This window comes from Corvus kubaryi, unplaced genomic scaffold (assembly GCF_017639235.1).
Source record: "Corvus kubaryi isolate FWS band 111438036 unplaced genomic scaffold, C.kubaryi_AGA036_p1.0 37260, whole genome shotgun sequence".
Lineage (NCBI taxonomy): Eukaryota > Metazoa > Chordata > Aves > Passeriformes > Corvidae > Corvus > Corvus kubaryi.
Window position 1 is genome coordinate 306,005 of NW_024581077.1, and position 23,134 is coordinate 329,138.

A 23,134-nucleotide genomic window follows, 5' to 3' on the forward strand; every position below is an offset into this window, starting at 1 on the left:
CTGTAGGATCCTTACCATATTCAAAAACTGGTTTATTTTTGAGCACGTTGTTTTATTTACAGTTTATAAAGGAAAGAACCTGTCATGGAGTACATCTCCGAAAGTAATGAAATCTTATTGCCTTCACACTTTTGTACAAGCCAAGCAGGGCTCATAGTAAGCATAGCTGAAATTACCTGACACTGTAAGTATTTTCAGCGAAAAGAAAAATTACTACTGTAGCTTTCAAAGTGGACATGGACTGACTACAAATATGGCAATTACTGTAAATGTCTTCCTTGATGTACAGCACAGTCAATTTAATGTTTAACATCCTCCCCTCCTTTATCAAACATTTGTTTGAGAGGTCTATGCAGTGAAAGATTTACAGTACTGCCTGTAGCACTGTTAGAAAATGATGCATGGCAATCTTTATTAATCACATTAGTAGGTAACATTAACAGGAATAACAGCTGCAATACACAGCTACACTTTCAGCCTTACAGAATCAAGAAACAAATGTCATTTAACAGGGTTCTGCACTACAGAATTATATTCTATTTAAATGTAAGATCTGTAGAATTTAACAGAGAATATAATGTTTTCTACACTTTGATTTCTTTGTTTAAGAATAAAACTCCACATTTCTAAGAATTCAATGGTAAATAACAATTATTTCTGAAATTGTAACAGGTTGTTAAAAATTCTGCAGGCTGCTTTGTATTTTCACCTTGGTTGTTTTAGCTACTTTAACTCACTCTTATGTGACAAATACACAGCATTCTGGTGTCTGCAGAGTATATATCTTCTTTGAACAAACTTGAACCTTTTGTGAGGCTGCAATTCAAGTGAGCCTCTGTGCAGCTGACAGACATACCATTTGGACTAAAGCCCCACAGCTCATGAGAGCGCAGCAGAAAGAGGCACTGAGATTTCCAAACGTGGCTCTGCAAATTTTCACATCCCCTAGCCTATGACTGTATCTTTGACATGAAGCAATAAAGGAACAGCTTACTTTGTTATCCATCTCTGCCAGGTTTTTTATCTGATTCAAACTCTGATTTGTACTTTAGAGCCATCCTTCCACATTCAAAAAATAGATGGAAAAGATCTAATGTACTCAGTGCAACTGTGGAGATAACTGTTTATCCTGAACGGCCAAGAATAGTCCTTTTGGTAAACTACAAGAAAACCAACTCTTTATTCATCCTGCTGCAGCAGGATTTCATAGCTGTCACAAAACTTTAAAATATCCAGACTTGGGAGAAGTGCTTTATGCCTGTCTGTATGGTTATAAGCACATAAGCTACAAATCTGCATTATTGCATTGCCCCAGCTAACACGCATTTTCAGGCTGATTTCACAACTATGTGGAGCAAAATTGTAAAATTGTTCAAGGTTACGTTGTCCACATCAAAGATTTACAGCCTGAGTTTAAATAAAATTATTCTAATGTTGCATTTCCACTCCAAAGAGCAGTCTATTTTCCATCCAATAAGAGGTTCAAGAAGTATTGGTTTGAATTATCTTTTTTTTCTAGGCAGGTCCAGACAATCCACAGCATTCTACTGAAACTCACATTAGTATTAATAAAACTGTTCTCTACAAGGTATCACAGAAACACACGAGCTAGCATCAACCAGTGCGTGGCAGCAAAAGGTGGAATAGACCCACTTGATTTTGACAGATCATCTTCAGTTTAATTCTCTAAAAGAAGATAAAAGTATTTCAATCTTTTAACCAATATACTGAGGAAGAAAACACTGTTCCATTGCAAGATGAGAGATTTATTTAATTCCTATTCCTTCAAAAAAGGAGCACTCATAGGATTGTAAATATATTTTGAAAATTTAGTGCTTCAACAGTTTTAACTTAAGCCTTGTGGTATTAGGTAGTTTTCTATCAGCCCATTCTTCTGAATCTGTATGAGTATTAAAAAGACTCTGTTTCTCTCACTTGTAGAAGAAAGCTTGAAAGGAGGGAGATTCCTGAAGGCCAGAGTTGTAGGAAGCTTGTAAAGCAAACCCCAAATTGCTACTTCAAATAATAATTAGTTTACTAGGGAGAGAAGACTGGCAACTCATGATCTGCAATCTGGTTTAATTTTTGGAGCACGTGACCAGGTATTGTAGACAGTGATTATTCCATGCATGTCAGTGCAGACACTATGGAATTGTTTCTGCACAAGCCAGCAATAGGTTTCAGTAGGCTCAGGTGCCCCTGGAGAACTTTGTGTCACACTGCACTTCCCAGTGAAACAGATTCTCTCTGAGTTTTAGAATAACAAGACATTTGAACTCTTTCATGCACTCCTTGATCCCAGCTTCCATTAGCGCTCCTTAAGTGATAGACAGCAATTCCCACTTACCCTGGTTCCACAGTCATGCCCCCACTTCATGCTTCAGCTCTCCCACATTTTATATGAGCTTGTGCATTCTCAGCATGGGCTTTACTACTGGAGATAGTTACAGTGAGAAAACCTTCCTTAGACAAGTGTGACATCAAACAGACTACGGCCAGATCTAACAAAGTTATATGCAGTTCTTTGTTCCCAAACACACACCTTTTTCGTCAGTTTTCCAGGAGAATTCCAGGCTCATTAATATGTATGTGTGTGCTTCCTGAAAATGGGAAGAGCAGTGCTGTACACATAAGAACTGGGTTACTGATGCCCAGTCCACCCAAGACTCTTCTGGATGCAGTGTGTGCTCTGTGGAGCTGAGGCCAAAAACCATCTCTGAAGAATAGGTCCTATATTAATAGCAGATCCTCACAGTCTATGATTTCCTTTTGTCAGAGCATCCACAAAATACTAGAACGGGCTTCATAAAGTTTGAATTATCTTGTTTCATGAGAAAGTGGTCCAAGACTGCTATTCTCTTGATTAAATAACATGGATGTGTCTGCACTTTCGCTGAACACTCCTGGGTCTATTAGAAAAATTCTTTCAAACTATTAGGCCAGAACCATATTAAACACTTGAAATGGAATTCATCTCCTCTAACTTTAGGGCATGATTCATCTGACTGATTTTAGACATCTAGGGAGAGATGTATCACATTATTAAAAAAATACCTCATTCTTCCCACTATCTGCAAATAGGGCCTGGAGTGACCAGCACAGATGCAGATATATGCCCATATTTGTCAAGATTATTTCAATCCAGCCTTCTCCCATGAACATATTAATGTAACACCACTTTTTTTAAGATTGTAATGCAGAACAACTCCACAGCAAAGTAGTCCCAACAAAACCTGCTGTGTCCCTGCACCTTTGTCTCAACACAAAAGAATTACTCTGCATCATGAAAAAAATATGGAATAGATTTTTGCCTCAGAAAAATGAGAATGCCATGAGAACTATTTTACAGGAATATACTTATTCCATTCCTCCTACTTTTATTTCCCCCAGCACTGACAGATCTTTGCATACCCCGTGCCATGTGATGGGAGATTGGTAACCGCATAGCCCCTATGATCATGCTGACACAAACCCCAGTTTGTGACAATATTTTTCATACAAACACAAACAGATGAACCAAAAATCTAAGGAGACAGTCTGTTATTGGAAAACTCTAGTTCAATTTTATTGATCTAAAAGCTGATTAATGCACGTGAACTTTTGAACTTATCCTTCCAGAGCTGAGCTGCTGAACCTCCGAAGTTCACCCACTGCCTACTTTACAGTCTCCCTGCATTTTCACATTAGATATCTCTGTTTGCTCACAAAGGTAATCTAGGTAAGTTATGCACAGCTGGCATGCATAAATTGTGCATATCTGTGACATCTGCCAGTGGGAAAAACACTCCAAGTATGATACATATTTCAAGAATGAGTGAATTAGTTCAAACTCAAGCTTTCTGGCCATAATTGAATCAGATCTCTGGAAACATATGCAATATTTTAATGGCTTTTTCATAATTCAAGCTATTAATATTTACTGGATGTGGAACTCTCTTAGCAACAAAGGAAGTATAATACTTTTATTACACTACTAATATCTAGCTAATGCTGTCTCATTAAACGAGCCTAAATAAATTTGTGCACTTTTTCCTGACTTGCCGCATTTATGCATTCATTTACAAGAACTACTGATCTAAGAAGTATTTGCATTTTTCTAACTCTTTTACTCTAGTCTTTAGCTTTCATGAAAGCCAAACTACCCATACATTCTCTAACTAATATACTCTCACCAGTCTATGTTGCCTTCTATGTGAGAAAACACACTGTGTTTACCTAAATACCAAGGTATCTTCTGTGGCTCCTTTAATTAAAAACAGTAGAAGATGAAGCATTAACCAATGAGGAGAAGATCCAAAGCATGAATTTTTGCTTCCCACCAAGGTGTCTTATTTCCGTGCAAATAACAGGCACCAAGGTGTTCACCTCTTTGGCAGCTATACCTAACTCCGCAGCTCTGGACAATTTTTTACTACAGGTTGGATGGCAGGCTGGCTGTGCTTAACCCCACCCCAAATCATGTGGATCCCCCTTGGGAAATCAGCACATAGTGGCTCTAACGGAAGCAGTGGGAATGCCTTCAGCTTTTCAGCAGGACCAGGACAAGCTGCCTGTTGCAAACATTCCCACACAGCAGTCTTCAAGGCCATGATAAATGGCCCAGAGGCTGGGGACCACAGCCGCTCTCAGAACCACACTGCCTTTCCAGCAGCCTGTCATCCATTTTGAAGATTGACTGGTACATGACAGAAAAATTTGGAAATCACTGTCCCAGCTGAATTTCTGTGCTTCCATTGCAAACTTGCTGTGCCAGGAGAGCTGCTGGGTCAGAACTGTACTGCATTGCAAAGTCCCCTTTTTTGGAGTTAAACTAAGGGATTATGAGGCACAGGGAATAATACATCATTATTGACTTTAATAGGTAGTGAAATGAAATGATAAACAGTGAAAATTTTGGCTGCCAAAAACCCAATTTCTGACTGTGAGGACTATCCCCATGGAGATGAAGATTTGTGATTTCTTGATACAAAAGTGAGACTAAGCTATAACTTAGAGAATATAAAGAAGTTTTGCAGACAGTATTCCTGCACTGACTCCTGGACCTGGCTGAAGGATATTGCAGCATTGTCTCTTTTAAACCTGTGAAAATCCTTTATTTCAGAGCCTTTCATGTGTAACAAAATGCTGACTTTTGTTATAATAGATATGTCTATTTGAAACTTATAGCACTATTAAAAAGTGGCCAGATAGTCTGCTCTTGAATGTACCTCAGATAGAGAACCATGGTATTTTTTACAGAATTGAGCTTCTATGGCATTATTATCCATGTGCTGCAGGAAAAAAAAAAGATTTCTGGTTAAGTTTTATGCAATTTATGCCTGTTTTCATCCCCATTGAGGTCAGTGGTAAAACATGAAGCCCTGCTGACTGCTGCAGAAACAAAGGCTGGTTATTGAGGGATATGGCTGCTGAATTCTTGTACTGCTCTGTGTGTGTGTGCATGTGTGCTTAAGATGAGGGAGACTTAGATGTACAGATTTTACAGTAGCTTTTTTCTCTGCTCTTATATGAAGTGGAATGAGGAGCAAATAGCCTGGCAAACAAAAGAAATAGAGCCAGTATTATAAATGCCTGAGGTCTTAAAATCCAAGTGCAGAATCATACAGAAGATTGGCTCTCTAGTCTATTTGTCGTATGTTCATGTGAAATCTCTGCCAAAATGTGGAGCAGCCTGAAACCCACCCTACCCCCTACAGTAGCATTAAAGGTCAGGAACAGCACTTGCTAATATAATACTTCATTGGTTTCCATGGTTCTCTGCAACAACAGGACTGGAAAAGGCCTTTCCACCTGCTCGGCTTAGGTCAGAGGTGCTATTCCTTGGAGACTGCTGGTGCATTGCTGCAGACCAGGCTGCTCTGCTGTGGTCACAATCCAGTTTATTCCATCAACTGTTTGGGAAACTACATCCCTCTCTCTCCTCTTCCTTCCTCTCCCACTCCTCCCCCACCCCTGGAAGCTGGCTGATGGCTCTGATTACGGAGCCTCCAGGAAAGCAGTCTTTGTTGTAAAAGGCCAAAGTTCATAAACTTCCATTTACATCAGTAAACACGAACAATTCTTCCCGAGCCTGAGAAATCAATTCCCACAACGCATCAGCCAGTCATGCTTTAGTGGACTGAATTGAAATGCCCCTTCTAATCTGCATAAGAGGAATAAAATGGATCCTATCGCATAATGTGCCATGATGGGAGGGGAAGAGGGAGTAGTACTCACCATTGCACATGCAGCGCACATTCCTGTAGAAGCGGGGACACACAAAACTAATTCGTGCTGTGCTGTAAGTCATCAGGGAATGTGAATCAATAGACAGGCTTTGCTCACAGTGCTGCTCCTGACAATCCAGTCCAGAGCAATTCTTCTCCAGGATAGCAGAAATACGAATCACATTTTCCAAGTGTCTCCTCGCATTGGTAAGCTTCTGAATCAAATAGGCAGGCTTATAGAAACCACCGCTGTGCATCTGAACAGCAAACAGCATGTCAAGCTGGCTGCTGCCCGCCACCGGCTGAATGCTGATGATGTGGAGGCTGTCCTGCTTCTGGGAGAGCACCGCGTTGCGCAGGGTGCGCCGGAACCCGTGCATGTGCAGACCCACGAAGTCTTCTGGGGAAACGTTCTCAAAGCGGATGGTCACCGTGTTCTGCAGCATTTCTTGTAGCAGCTGCTCAACGTGGACCACAACATCGATGGGCACCTGGAACCGACCATCGCTGACAGAGACATTCAGGACGTACTTGCCGTTATCCAGCCCTCCAAGAGCAATGATCTTCCCGTCATGGCTGTTGACCTTGAACAAACTTTTCTGCTCTGATTTCAGCATGTATGTGAGGACATCGTACACATCCTGATCTGTGGCATGAATTTTCCCAATGACTCCCCCAGGAAAATCATCTTCCATGGTGACAATGAAAATCTCCAGTGGAATGGCAGTCGGTTTGTGAATGCTCTCTTCAATAACCCTCACCTGTATGTAGGTGTGGGAAACCTGCTGAGGCTTCCCAGAGTCCTTTGCCTAATGTAATTTAGAAAAAATAAAAAAATAAATCAAAAGAACCCCCACACATAGAAGGCAGCCTACAACCTTAACTTCTTGCTATGTATTCTCATAGCATCAGTAGTTCTGAAAAGAAATTCTCAAAAGAATTTCTCAAATGCATTTGCAAAATACATGTGTAAAGAAGTGTCTCAGCCATTTCTAGCGGTGGAACTTACAAGCTCTTTAGGGGAAGCACAGATCTCTAAGTGGATTGCAGAGAGAAATGTGTCAGTAGAATGTCTCATTACTCAAACTGAAATCTTCCCAGGATCCCACAGCTATCACTTGTCATCTTCACAACAGAGAATATACCAACAATGTGGTATATTCCGCACTGAACAGAGTTTGGGCTCACTTCTACCCTGGAAAAGAGCCTGAAATACCAGCTTTCTGCATTGCTTGGTGTGCTCCAAAGCACTCCAGACTGTTAGCTTGTGTGGATGTTAGGGAGTTCAGCGTTTTTCTACAGCATTTTGTACTTCCTTACCTGAAGCAATCAAGAAACATGCTTGACATAAATGAAATTTATCATCCTCCAAAAATGAAATAGGTGCTTGTGCTGTTACTAATGACAAAATACGAGAGCAGAACTGCACTTGGACAGATGACTGTATGACCCAGAGCAGCTATTATAGCATCATTTGCACTTTTTTCATAGAGAGCAAAAGAGCAAGTATGACAAAAAACCCAAGGCCATCTTGACAGCAAGGTGTGCAAACTTGAATCAGTGTCCTTTTCTACAATAAGAAAAATGTTTTATTGTAGCCCCTATTAAGATATACTGCTCCACACATTTATTTGCTCCAGAGAATAACAGAAGACTAAACTGCCACTGGGAAGAGATGTAGCACATGTTCAAAGATCTTTGTATTTGGACATGGGGTGCAAAATTTACAAGCTGAAGAAAAAAATGGCAAGATGACAACAGTAATATGGATATTACTAGGCATAGATTAGTAATTCTAAGACACTCTTAAATTCATTCATCTCCACTCCTAAAAGAGCTGGGTGGAATATTTAAAAAAATATATATTTTATATATTTTTATATATATATATGCAGACAGATACCCATGTACATGCCGAAGAGATTACGTCTCATTTCACTTTCTATTTTAACATTAATTCTTAATAAACCTAATACAGAGGTTATATAGTAGGATATAGTGGATAGTGGAAAGAGATACAGTGGAAATATAGTGAAAAAGAGAAAGGAGCACTCTGGCACATATGGATGGAAAGAAACTATTCTATGGTCTATATACAACAGGAAACTATAAAATATGTTTTCACTGCAGAAATCCCTGAAGAAAATAATACTGGGAGGAATCATGCCTCCACAATCCAACAGCGTCGTCTTCTGAGCATGTTGGTGCATCTCAGGCATGGTGGTCTGTCTAATATTTCATTGATATGAAATACGTGGATCTCTAAGCTAGAGGATGCTGCTAAAATTTAACTCTCATGCCCAGTTTTGGCTACACGAAAACTCTGGCTAGCAAATTACCCGGAAAGCAGGGTATTTTATGATTAAGGCATGGTAAGAAAGAAAAGGTGACGATTTTTTATTTTCCTACAGGGCTAAAAAAATAGGTTTCAAGGATATTAAATGGCAAACTTGTAAAACTTTTGATCTGAACTGTTAATTAGCATCAGACCTTGTATTTTTTGAGTCGTAACCAACAACTGCAACTAAGGATGCTGCTGCTGTGAATGGCATTAAATGTGCTTGTAAAGGAACAGATAGGCTGTGTTTAGAGATATCAACCCCAGCAAAGCAAGTGGAGGAATTTGAGACATAGCTTATGGGACCATGACTCATTTCAGAGAAGAGGTTGATTCCCCAGACTTGCATATTTACTGAACCCTAATATATCTTCTCTGGCAGGCCTGAGAAATGTGGACAAATTACTTTTGGATTTACAGGTTTTGGCAATCAAAATTACCCTGGTTACAAAGCTTCTCAACAATTATTCTAAAGCTAAGTTTGAGCCAGACTTCTATTGCATGTCTTATTTTGACATTCTTTAAAAGCTAAGTTGACCTTGGAAATGCGATTTCATGAATTCTTGGAAGGCTTCCAAAAATTTATGATTAAATTTATGACTTAAAAGCAGAAATGATTTTCCTTCCTAGAACAGTATTTTTCATCCACTTGTTCTGGGGTGTATTTATATGTATATAATGCATTTTTGCTCATTTTCCTTCCTTAGCTACAGAAAAAAAATAATGAAAATCTTAAACCATAACAGTTGCTGCTCAGAAAATTCATTTCATGCCAAGGAAACTGGAAAGGTGGCTGGCTACCTATTTATATTTATATGAAACCAGGTTTAAGAACATCAAAGAAAATATTCCGTATTGTGCATTTGCAAACTGGAATGTGTGGTATTTACTTGCAGAAGCCAGTCCATCAAAACCAACCCATACAGGCAAAGTACAGGTTACCTACCACTAAGAGGTTTTTTTGTTTCAGTGTAGATGTAAAAATGAAGCCTTACCTGCACGCAGAGCACATACTCAGTTGAGACCATGTGCTTGAAGATGACTGCAGACCTCAAAACGCCGTGAGGGTCCAGTGTAAACTCCTCCTCTTCATTGCCAGTGAGGATGGTGAAGGTAAAAGGGGGGCCATTGTGAAAAGAGTCTTTGTCTGTCACTACCAGCTGCAAAATGCTTGTGCCCACTGGTTTATTTTCCTTTACACATGTACACAGCGTATAAAGAAAAGGATTAAAATGATACATATTGCAATCAGAAAACACCACATTTTGCTATTGAGAATATTCAACTGAATGCTCTCTGCCCAAGCTGGCATTTCACAAGCTGTGGTTTTTTGACACCGCTTACGCCCCATGGACCAGTGGCAGAGATGAAGGTACCTGCCACACCTCCAGGGCCTGCTGAGCTCTGTCTGATACTCTGTCTGATTAGGACTGACTAAAAGTCAAGACTCACAGCCAGAGCAAGGTGTAAAGAAGTGTGAACTTATCCCAGAGCAGACATTTTGAGGTTAGAGTACCTGGTGCAGCAGGGATGAATGTTAAAACGCGTGACAGATGCTGTGATTAAGGAGCCTCAGCAAACAGAAACTTACCAAAAGACTCAAGAAAGATTTGTTTATACTTTCCTTTAGATAAGATCACTTGATACATGTTTTGCAGATAGATCATCAAGAGGTACTTAACTAAAACCAAATGCCCGTGCATTTTAAAAGTCAGAGAAGTTTTTGATGCGCAGGATAAACTTACTTGAATTACAGCTGTGTAGTTAGCTGGAGTAAACACAGGGCTGTTATCGTTCACATCAGAAATGTCCACATTGACCGTCACAGATGAAGACAAAGGAGGGGTGCCACTATCTCTTGCCTGGACAACTAATGAATAACCAGATATCTGCAAAAAGGTGAAAACACTAAATCATTATGAAGGCAGTCCTAAATTTTAACCCAGCTTCTTTACATTCAATGCACCCCCCTTCCATATTCTAAGGAAGGCTGTTTGGCCTCATTACTTTACGACCCTTAGTATATAACATTATCCTGTTTATCGTGATACTGCACCTCAACTTCTGTTTTATAAGGCTACAATAAACACAACAGCTTCATTGTATCAGAATAACTGTATCAGATAAAGCAGTCCTGAAACGAAGGGGCAGACAGAAAATAAATGACAGATAATATCTGAACTCAGCTATTAGTACTGTAAGCTTACATTTTCATCTCTCCTAGGTGTCAGCTGCGAAATGTGACCTGATTCTATTTATCTTGCAGTTGGTTTCCAAGACATTATATAAACTGCTGATTAGAGCCAGCGTCAGTTTGACACATACTTTTTCTAACACAGCGATGGAGAGCCAAGAAAAAGTTCACAGGCAGTTGGCTTAAACACACTTGAAAACATTTGGGAGTACGAGGGACAAAAGTCTCTGTAGCAACGTAATATTATCCACCATTCTGCAGAAGATAAGTAGGCTTGAGTCTACTTGTTTGCAACAGACACAAACAACTCAGTGCAGTGCAGGCAGTTCAGCGCATCATCCATGGGCCCTCTACACACATATGTGCCCGTGTGTGAGGTGTGAGTATATGTGACAACTTGCAAAAGCTCTGTCTGTGCACAGTTTATGGATGACAGTTGGATTTTCTGAACTGCATCCTTATGTTGGCTTCCTTAGGTCTTAAAACTGCTTTTTACTGTATATTGCTCCTTGCTCCACAGGGAAAGCTGCTGACATGTCTGCCCCTGAATCCTCCCACAGGGGAGCAAGCGAAGGGCAAAACATGCCAGATACAACACTCTGCTGCACCCTCTCAGTGCAGGGCTGGAAAGGGGAAAAGCAAGGTCCTGCCGAGAGGAACAAGATATTGTTAAAGGGGCTTTTTTTGGAAGGGTGTGGGTGGGAATGAAATCCAAATACATTTGAAAAATAACACCTTTTTTGTGGTAGGGAGGAGCTCAGATGGAGCACACAAAATAAGGGGGCTCGTCTGGGATGTGGGACCAATACAAAGCAAAAGAGAATATGTTTTCGGGGGGGTTGTATGGGGGAGATAGACTGTCATTTGGTGGGGTCATAGTGACACTGGAGGGAAGAGGAATCCTGAACTGTGGAAAGTCAAGAAACTTGAGGAAGAGAACTAATCTTTTCTTTTTAACTGTAATTTCCACTGCTAGCTGAAGACAAGACAGAGAGCTTTGTAGAATCTTTCCCTTTTTTTTTTGGGTGTTTGCTTTCATTTCAATGAATCCCAGAAAGGCAGATGGCAAAAGTCATGGTCTCTATGTGATTATAGCTCTGGAAATAAGTTTCCTTAAACCACTGAAACCTGGGAGTCAGCACTGCCTTTGGGGATCTACAGCAGATGGGGCATCATAAACTTTCCCTGAAGGGGTCAGAAACACCTGTGTCTAGGAAATGTGCCAAGGAAGCAAAAAAAAAAAAGACAATATCGCAGCTTATTTTAATGGAGGGAAACTTTGGAAAATGCAGACCTAACACAGCTGGCATTACACTTGCACATGCTTGTGAGGGTGTGTGTGTCTGAATGCAGCCGTACCTGAGTGCACTTCAGAAACTAAAGAAAAGTCATATTAAGAAACTCAGCCTGTACTTTTATTGCAGCCAATTTGTAACATGTACAGCCATTGTTACTCCCCTGTTCTAGACAGTCTGTGGTGAAGTCATTCTACTACCAAACACAAACAATTTAATCCTGCCTATGTGATAATACAGAAGGGTTTTTTTCCCAATGTTTTAAGAAGCAGGTCTGCTTCCATTAAAGAGCTTCTCCAGCTGAGCCCATATTCTGAAGGCAGCAGTCTGCTTCCCCAGTTTTGTGGGTGCATTGCTGGGAGGCAGGAGGCAGGGATTTCCTTATGTGTAGCCATGGATTTCTGAAGCCGTGTAGCACTCTCCTGCCCTGCTAGTAGCACAGGCAACTGCATTTGTTTGTTTTTTTTTCCCAAAAGCTGCTAATTGCTAGCTATAGAAAAATGGTGATAAATAATCCTGAATGAATAATGGAGTGAGCAAACAAAGCAGCAGAATCTGTTTAATGAAGCACTCTTTCACTTTTGGTACAGCCTGGCTACTTCATAACATCCCCTCCCCAGTGACATGTTTTGCAGAGTGCTAATTAATGGCTGAGGCCTCAGCTCGGTGCTCGGTGCCACAATCTGGAGGATTTTGTAAGCACTCTGTTGCACACACAGCTGCACGTGTGTGCTCACACGCACAGGGGAGAGCAGGCAGCTCATTAACACAGCAGCAGCTCCCGTCGGCACCATGGGAGAAATCCAGTGCTGCTTCTCTCCCCTGATCTGACCCCAGCTGCTGTGTGGGTGCAGGGTGGGAGTAGCAGCAGAGCAGTTGGCTTGTAGATAGGATTGGGAACAGGGCTAGCATGGAAAGAAGTGGGGAAACATTCGAAAAACCTGTTGGAGAATCTTAGGCTGTAGAGTATAAAAGAAACTTCTTCAACACGAGCTAGCAGCAGAGTGGAGACTGATGCGCATCTGTAACTCATTGCAAGTTAAGAAGTCCCACGTGTCTTACCCTTTCTCTATCCAATTTCTTTTTAACCTTCACGAGTCCCAAAACAGGATCAACCGAAAATTCATTGTCTTGATCCCCATTCACTATGGAAAAATGAATCTGGCCATTGGGAGGACTGTCCAGATCTTCTGCTATCAACTTTTTTTGAGAGAAGAATAAAAAATTAGCAAAACAAATATTAAGTGATCTGTATGATACATTAATTGCTCAACACTCCAAAAAGTAAATTTCATTTTCCATCAGACCAGTTACACCTGAACTGCACACCTCTACAGCATCAATCCAATAGGGTTTTGTTAGGAGGCTTTGCTTGGGCCTTTTCAAAATTCTAGTCTGAAAACATACAGAATATTTTAATATTCCATCACTTTGGATCCTCAAGCTGCAAGATGAGAAGACTGTGAGGTTTGGGGATGGCACACTGCATGTCAGACTATACAAATACTATGTATTTGGAGCTCTGAGCAACCTGGTGCAGTGAAAGGTGTCCCTGCCCACAGCAGGGGGGTTGGAACTAGATGATCTTTAAGATCTCATCCAACCCGATGACTCTCTGACTATTTCACTGAAAAGCTGAATTCTGCCTTTCTATTAAAACCTGTTTTTTTCTAGCTGACTCATGAAATGCAACACCTTAAATAGGCCATCGCTCTTTGACAGCATAACAGGGTGTAGCGGGTTCAGTTTGTAAAAAGAAATAGTCAGTACCACTACTACTTTCTTTTGGGGAGAAACTGACAGTAGCTTGGAGAGCAGTAGCAGACGCAGAGTATTGGCTAAAAAATGGTTTGGGGGATTCAAGACATAGAAATGATCATTATTAGCCAGTGCTGCATTTTGTCAGGGGCAGAGGGCTTCATCGCACCTAAATGCCACCCAGGGCCCCACTCACCATGACCACGGAGTCCCCGATGGCTGCATCCTCGCTGATGACGGCGCTGTAGACAGCCTGGCTGAACGTGGGCGCGTTGTCGTTGACGTCCGTCACGTTCACGTTCACCGTCGTAACCGCGCTCAGGGCTGGAGTGCCTCCATCCTTTGCTTCCACTACTAAGTAGAAGTCCTTGCACGATTCGAAATCCAAAGTTTCAAAAATGGAAATCACTCCTTTGAAGCAAAGGAGGGAATGTCAACAGCCAGCAAAAACCAAATCATGCCGCGGAGTAAGGGATTTGACTGTAGTAAACAGTACAGCATGCTATTTATCACCATGGCACACATAACAACACTAACTGCAAGACTGCCCAATCCAATAAAAATGTTTATTCGGGTTTCTACTGCTGTCGTTTGATTAAAGAATGATGCCAATTGCACTCTGCAGAAAGGACCTTTACAAGGCATGAAGCAATGAATGGTTCCTCATGAAAATAGCTTCCATTATATGAGTATCATAGATGAAGAAGTGGGAGCCATATCCACCAATTTACCATTTCATTCACAGAGCCTGTGGGAGAACTGGATGCTGACTCTGGAAATCAGCCCTGACAAGTCAACAGAAATTCACTCCCACACAATTAACTTCTCATGAATTAAATACAAATGAATGGGATATGAATACCTTTGAGAAATCAGTTGTCTATCATTTAAGTGATTAAACAGAGACCTCCCCACTCAACTAGGTTTATAAATTTTGTGTTACTTCACCACACAACCAAAATTAAAATTCTCTGTAACTTGATTGACTCCATGCACCCAGACTCCCTCTAGGATAGAAATGATCTGATTTCTAGTGTTCTTATAAACCTCCAACAATCAGTTTCCTAACCTTCTTAGGAAATGTATTTCAGGACTTTATAATCATGACAGGTAGGAATTCCTTCCTATCATTTAAGCAAAATAATTAAAACGTAATTTAAGTCCATTCGCAACTTCTTTTCTTATGACTGGGCACGGAGTACAGTTTATTCCCCTCTTCTTCACAGCTACTTTCTACAGGCAGGAAAACTAACAGCATGTCTTCTCTTTTCTAGCTTAAAACAGCCTTAATTCCTTCAGTCTTTCCTCGTAAGTCACATTTTACAGACCTCAAGTCATTCATTCCTCTTAATCTTGTTTGGGCTCTTTCCAAACGAATTCTACCTTTCAGCATGACTTGCTGAAAGCAGGAGCCCTGAAGAGAAGCTTCCAAGTGGCTAGCAGAGAGTTCCCACTGATAAATGGTGTGAAGGACATTATTTTTCAAGCTCTGATCAGGCATGCTACATCTCCACTCTGCTGTCTAGAAACTGAGCTCCTGCCTCTAAACTGATAATAATGGAGCTGTCACACATTAGTGAATAATATATAGTTTTAGTTTTGTTTTTTTTTTCCCTGTGCGATTAAGCTTCATTATGGGTTTTTATTGATTTATTTCCTTGGCTTCATTGTCAAATGTGAAGTTAAGTATCACTGCCTAGGCGTATTTATGTTTAAATTTTGCTAGCACTAATCAACATGATGAAGATGACAGACAACACACAGTTATGTTAAGTCCCTCACATGAGAGGCAGCAGTCTCTGCAGAGTGGAGAGCCATTTTTGCACACAATTATAAAAATGACACAATGCATAATTTTGAGATTTTTCGTGTTACTGAGCTGCACTCGAACAAGTGTTTCAAAATCAAGACTGCTTTGCTCTCAGACTCTGGTGGCAGATTTGTACTGGGCATCCTGAATGCTATGAGAATAAGGGAATCCACTACAGGAAGCAGAGAAGAATGCTTACTGTTGATGGAATAAAAACTCAGTGAGGATAAAAAATATATTCCACTAAGGTAATTCAGAGAAAATGAGACACTTACACCAAATATGACAGCTTTGCTTGGTATTTCTTAAAGAGAAGCAGTGGTGTATTTCTAAAATTTGTGATGTATAACCAAAAAGACCTCAGCCCAGGCCATGGCTGAAGTCAAAAAGACAAATCAGAGCAACCTAAGTCAAGGAAGCTGCATAAATGGCAATCACGTGTTAGGATTGAATTGGTCCTAACAGGTCCTGGTAGCACTGTTTGATGCTTTCTAAGGGGCAGACAGTTGAGGCTGTACTGAGCTGCTAAGCAAATAAACATTGCAAGTGTTCGGAAGTGTTTTGCACAGTTTGGCTAATAGGTTGTCACACCTATATTGGCTTCAACAGACTTACTTGAGCTGGGGCAGCCGAGTGTGACCGTAATTGACATCACTCTTCAACCTAAAATTTCTTTTTAACCTGGTAGTTAATTACACAATGACAAACTGTGAGTCTCTGGCCTTGGGAACCTTTTGGTCCAAGAGCCTTCCCCAAAGCATGCATGTTTTTCTGATGCTTTCATTTAGCATTGCAAGTAATAGCCACTTTACAAACCTGTTTTTGAGTTAATCCTGAACTTCCCTTTCTCATTCCCTGACCTGATGAGATAGGCAATCTCAGCATTTGTACCAATGTCTTGGCTTGTAGCAAAAACAGAGAGGACCTCGGTGCCAGGTGAGGTGTCTTCAGGTACTGTCACAAGATAATCTCTTCTTTCAAACACAGGGGGGTTGTCATTAATGTCTAGCACTGTAATGGTAACAGTGGCAAACGAGGATAAGGTCAGCACAATGCTTTGATCTGAAGCCTTTACAGTGATGTTATAGGAAGACTGAAGCTCTCTATCAAGTGGATGCTCCAAAATAATGATTCCTGATGACCGGTCAACTGAGAAGTAACCATCTGCAGAGTCTGACAAGGAATAGGTGACTTTTCTGTTCACGCCTGAAAAAGAAGCAAATGGGAAAATGATAACGTGAAATAAAAGAAAAATCTCTTCCCATCTAATGGAAACCCTAAGCAAAATCTGCTATCACACTGAGTATTTCCAGTGGGGGTGGAGGTAGGAGTGCCTGTGGTACAATATTGCTGAAAGTTTGGGAGATCAGGACATGCTCTTCTCACATGACAAATCCCTATGGATAAGTTCCTTCCCTCATCATGATACTTTTTAAAAAAGATTTCTTTGCAGAACTGCTGTGTATTGAAACTCGAAAGCAGAATCCAGATATGGTCCTTGCCCAGAACAGCTTATAATTGAATTAGATGAGACAGGCAGAATGCTGAAATTGGAAATGCCTCAGAGCGCATCTTGAAGGAATAGAAATGTACATAAGGGGAAAATAAACCCACAGAAATACATCAGGTGGCACAGAATGTACTTGCTACCTGTGCTGCCATGATTCCACTGCTGAACAGAAAAATATTATCATAAAATGATACCTGTTAAACAAAAGCTGCATCAAAAAACTCCTGCCAGAATACGAACATTTTAAAAAGGAAAGTCCCTCAGTCTCCCAAACTGAGAGCAAAAATTGAGTTGTACAAAGATATCCCATGTTTTTAAAATCCTGCCCATCTTTCCCAATATAAAGCACTTATCCACCCGACTGCTGAATATGCAGATCCATGCTAAGGTCGTTGTCAGTAATAAGGCCTGAGGGGATGGTACTGACTTGGTTTCTGCACTACTGTGGGATAGCCATTTCAAATCTAATTAAAAGTGAACACAGATATAAGCTAATTCAACTCCCTTGATGCGAGTTGATTTTGTGATTTTGTCCTGGGTGCTTCAGTAAGAGATTATAACTAAAACACAAAGATCCACTAAAATAGAGAGTCTCTGTTTTTAACATCTCTCACTTGAGCATTTGCTGTTGTTTTTGTTGGAGAACAGACTTTACAAGCCTGACATTAATCATATGAACAAGAGCTACCAATCCCTCCTAGGAATATTTTGTTAATTTAAAATTTGTGACAGTATTATTCTGCTTTCCAGCAGCAAAGCATTGTAGAAATGTCTGATCAAAAGCAGCACAAATCACACTTGTTTTCTGCTTGATGTAGCCGGAGTTGAGCATCCACACAAGGGGGAGCTGGGAGACTCTTTGTTCAATCACACACACATAAAAGCTAGAGCAATTACAAAGTCCCAGTCCCTGCTTGAAGGGCGTTAGGAATTACTTTTTGGCTCTTCAGAGAATAAAGTTTTTATGCAGTGCTTGAGATACCAGAGTGTATTTAAAAGGTTCAAATGTCTTTAAAATATGGAACAAATTAAATGGCAATATTGCAATGAACCAGGCTGTTAGGTTTCTTGTGTTATTTTGTTTTGGTTTTTTAATCACAGCAGAGCCTCTCTATCCACTATGGTATCACAAATGTGAAAAATACAAAGTCAAAGAAGTTCAGCAAAACAGCAAGGCAGTCAAGGAGGTGACTCTTGTCTTACAGATGAGGAACTGAGCTCCGCCCATGAACTTGCTGGAGATTCCTTCATGCTGAAACACATAGGCTCTGAATACCCTACAGCTGCTGCAGAGCACATTTACCCTTTCCCTTAGTCTCTTGATACACACATCCAAACACTCTGTCAGCTGACAGTCAACTCAACTGACAAACATGAAAAAGGAGTAAAGCCCTCTAGAAAGTGGAAGATTTTCAGGGTCTGAATGGTTGGAGGTGTCTACATTTCCAGCTGGGGAGGCTCTCCTTCAGCTAGACATCCTCCATGAACTTCCACTTACAAAAAAAGGACACACCCGACTATAACAATTAATGAGTTAGTAATTACAGATGATCCTCAGGGATGCTGGAAAATGGGATTTTTTTCCCCCCGATTCAGAGCATGCAGTTGAACACCCAACTTACACAAGTTTTAACTGTAAAACTACTTAGTATTCTGCACCAGCCACTCTTGGTGCCTGCCAGTTTCTAAGCAGTATTAAACACTTCCCTGAGGCAGGGGCCTTAACACACACCTTCTACACATCTGTGACTGCAGGAGAGCTTTAGCCCGGTTTGCACTTTTCTCTGGCACAAACTCCCCATTTGATACTCACTACAGCACACCTGGGCACAACACAGAAGATTCAGATACCACAGTCTTTAAGGGCACAAATGGCTAGAAAGGAGATGGCCAACCCAAGATTTGTGCCTTGAAACACCACCAAACTTCAGCAAGGGTATCTTGCAATGGGGAATGGGGAGAGAGAATTTGGTGCATGTGACACCATGGACGGTGAGTTTATGCACAGGATGTGATAACTCCAGTAAATGCAACCTGACATATAATCCAGCCCCTCTTCTTGTATTCTACTTCCTAAAAGGGATGTCCATGAATTAACAAAATATTAATAATGTTTTTGCAAGTTACTTCTAGTGATCCTACAATGGAGAAAAATCAGATATAGATTATGGTGTTCTGGTTGCTCACTCTAATATATGAGATTCTAAGGCAGAAACAGAGAAAGTAAAATCTTGACTGTAACTGCTCTTATTTTTGCTTCCTGGAAAATGAGAGAGGAATACAGAAGTTCCAGAGATGTATGTTATCTTGTACCAGTCTGGTATGATGAAGAGAACAATCTTATTTTTCCCACGGGATGTGAAAGAAAAGCTCTTACAGGTGAAAGCGCCATTTTAGGCAAGGAGAGACAGATGATCACGTCAGAAGATCTGAGCTGGGATACAGGTACCAACCTTTGGTGGCTTTTGGCCCAAATGCTGAAAGGAGAAAAAAAGAAGGAGAAATACAGAGGGAGATCTTAGCCCCATGCTGACCCTCTCACAGAGTGTTTTGAGGGGTGGAATTAAATACTTGCTTCTTAGGGGTAGAATCAGTGAAAAACTGTGGCAGAAACAGTACTTTGAAGAAAGTGTTGAGTTACATCAATAGCTGTTTCCACTCAACTTTTCCACTCAGTTACTTCTCAAGGCTGGAAGAGAAATGGGCATGAGGCAAAGGGGAAGTAGGAAGCTATTTCTACTGAAATTCAAAATTCTTAAGTCCAGAGGCTACCCTCTCCTGACACACCAGTGGGTGTCAGTGGCATCCCTGCCACAGAGGTGATGGTAAATTCTGCTGTGACTATAGAAGAGATGCCTTCTGTGGAAACAACTGCTTCAATGCCATGGTTCTTGCACTGGTAAAGACAGCAATCCTCCCACACTGCTTGCCTACAGCTGTTGGGGGATTAATGTTTGCAAACTGTGTTGTGTCAACTCACTTACTCAAACTTCTCAGATTTCTAAGGTGCCAATCACGAACATGAGATATTTGAAGACAGAAAGCCTTTGCAGGAATCACTATTACAATACGAGGATTGCAGTACATTTTTTTTTAATAAATGAATAAGGTAGCAAATTTTCTATTTAGACTTGTATTAGCATATGATAGAATATTGCCCTTTGCCAAATCTCTGGTGTGAAGAGCTTGTGAAACATACACCTGCCTAGTACCTCAAATGCCATTCTTCAAATAGGCTTTTATTCTTGGTTTCTTCAGTACTAAAACAAAGGAGCACGCACTGAATGTCACATCATGACAGCTCCTATGTCATTACTACTTTAAATAGCATCAGGAATATATAATAACTTCGCTTCATAATTCAAAAATATCAATACCCTTCTTGTATAAAGCACAGAATCACAGAATCATTCAGGTTGGAAAGGACCTTTGAGATCATCGATTAGCCAGCCCAGCGCTGTCAAGCTCACCACTAAACCACATCCCTGACTGTCACATCTGCACGTTTTAAATACTTTGCAAGACTGTAACTCAACCACTTCCTTGGGCAGCCTGTTCCAGTGCTTGACAATGCTTTCAGAGAAGAAATTTTTCCTGCTCTCCAGTCTAAACCTCCCATGGCTTAACTTGCTGCCATTCCTACTGTCCTATTGCTTGTTACTTTGGAAAAGAGGTTTCCTACTTCACTACAACCTTCCTTTAAGCTGCTGTAGAGAGAGAGAGAAAGTCCCCCCTGATCCTCCCTTTCTCCAGAATAAACACCCCCAGCTCCCTCAGCTGCTCCTCACAGGACTTGTGCTCCAGCCCCTTCCCCAGCTCCGCTGCCCTTCTCTGGACACGCTCCAGCCCCTCGATGTCTTTCCTGTAGTGAGGGGCCCAGAACTGAACACAGGATTTGAGGTGCAACTCAACTGACAATTGTGGAGTTATAACACATTTTGATCCAGACTGACACCAATTAAAAGGCTGAGCATTAACACAACAGACATAATTCCCGAATGACAGTAAGTTTCTGCAGTGGGCAATACCTTTATGCATCACACATAAAGTAAAAGTTACACATATTAAAGGCCACATATAGTGTTTCTCCTTCCTGTTTTAATCTGCCACCCTGAACTCATTATTTAATGTGTTTCTCCAAGTACAGCTAGACCACTCATTTTTGTTTATGTCTGAAAAATTATGATTAACTTTGTCATCTGCTCATTTTCATCTTGAAAACCTATGCAAAGAAAAGTAATAGCAAGTATTAAAAATAAACAAACAAGATGTAGACCAGAAAGCAAGCTGTAAAAAATTTATTTTTCATTTTAGCAGTATTTGCAAACATACAAAGCAAGCTATCTGATTATTGTGCTTCCTCTTGCCTCTTTTATGGTGTGATGATTAACACTGGTGTGTACCTATGACCTTTCCTGACTACCCAAATGTTAACCACAAGGCCAATTACTAGAAGATAAAAGTCCACAACTTTGTTAACAGCAAACAACACAAAAGATGAATTCTAAACCAGATTTTATAGTACTCTACTCCATCATTTTGAGATGAAAGAGAAATCTTGCCTGAAGTACCTTGTTGAACTGTAGAAGAATATATAGCCCCATAGGGAAGATATTTCAAGTGATTTTTACAACTTAAGCAGACAACCTGGCTGAGTTCAATCCATAACACCGCTACCAAGAGAGGCTTTCACTGGTTTTCCCTTTTCTGAGGGGAAAAAAGTAGCCTTAATACCAAAGGCCTTTATTCACACCACTGCTCCAATGGAGTCAGGGTACTATGGGATGAGGGCAGGGCAGAGCTGAAGATAATCAACCCCTTACTGAAGGGAAATACTGGACAGAAATGGGAGGCATAAACTGTTAGCAGTGTGATACCATCCGTGGGTGTCTCAAACCCTGCTTTCCATTTCAGCTGGGTCAGGTGTTGTCTTTTTTAGTGGGAGGTAGGGACTTGGATGGTTGGCTCACCCTCTGTCTCTTTCCTATCAGACATTTACATTTCCCTGGATACTGGCCTACATCACTTGACATGTATACTTGTTTTCTTCAGTGCTCCCGAGTCAATTTTCCTGAAGTCGGGATTTTGGCTATACCTGATTTAGGGTTACACATTGCAGCTGGCAGCATAGAGAAACATAACCAGAAGCAGTGGAATGCACGTGTAGAGACAGATAAAAACCATATATACATATGTAAAAGCATGACTAGAACCATCAAGGCTGAAAAAGACCTCTAAGATCATTGAGTCCAACTGTCGACCCAGCTCGAAACCGTGTCCTCAAGCAGCGCATCCACGCACATTTCGAACATTTCTAGGGGTAATAATTCCACCCTGGATAGCCTATTCTAAAGTCTGTGAAGAAATTTTTCCTAATATCCTATGTAAACCTTTCCTGGCAAAACTTAAGGCCATTTCTTCTTGTCCTTTCACTTGCTGCCTGGGAGATGAGACCAACCCTACCTCACTACAAGCTCCTTTCAGGTAGCTGTTAAGAGCAGGAAGGTCCCCTCTCAGTCTCCTTTTCTCCAGGCTAAAGAACTCCAGCTCCCCCAGCCACTCCTCATCAGACTTGTGCTCAAATAGTTTGTATTATATATATATACATATACACCATATTTATATAAACAGTTGTGCTCAAATTTGCCTCTGTGTGTATATATATATATATATATACATAAACATGCACACATACATATGTATGTTTCAGTGATCCAGTTTAAATACAGGGTTTATTCAGTCAACATAATCCAAGAGGTACAGTTTTTCATCTAGTTCTTTGCCTCTATGTTGTTACCAATGTCCTGGAAATCTCAAAAATTAAAGAAACTACTAGAAATGAGAGACTGTAAAGACAGCTGGAATCTTGAGAGGTCATCTAATTTATCCCTGCACAAAGACAAGATGGATGCAATTTATCCCCAAACACAGGCCTATCCTTTGATCAGGAACTTGCATAACCTCCCTGGATACACACCTCAGTGCCTCTCTTTTCTTACAACTAAAAATCTTGTTCGGACTTT

At 40.7% G+C, this 23,134-nt stretch overlaps 1 protein-coding gene across 10 annotated transcripts in view; it reads right to left on the bottom strand.

Annotated features, from left to right (window-relative positions):
• Nucleotides 1-23,134, bottom strand: part of FAT3 (FAT atypical cadherin 3) — a 398,052-nt gene that overhangs the window by 38,079 nt on the left and 336,839 nt on the right. For all 10 annotated transcript variants that reach the window (XM_042024007.1, XM_042024009.1, XM_042024004.1 and 7 more), the window contains 6 exons: nt 16,418-16,807; nt 13,988-14,202; nt 13,096-13,233; nt 10,290-10,433; nt 9,540-9,737; nt 6,217-7,015 (listed from right to left, as the gene is read on the bottom strand). In XM_042024007.1, coding sequence (XP_041879941.1) covers nt 6,217-7,015; nt 9,540-9,737; nt 10,290-10,433; nt 13,096-13,233; nt 13,988-14,202; nt 16,418-16,807 — 1,884 coding nt within the window. The remainder of the gene's footprint in view (nt 1-6,216; nt 7,016-9,539; nt 9,738-10,289; nt 10,434-13,095; nt 13,234-13,987; nt 14,203-16,417; nt 16,808-23,134) is intronic.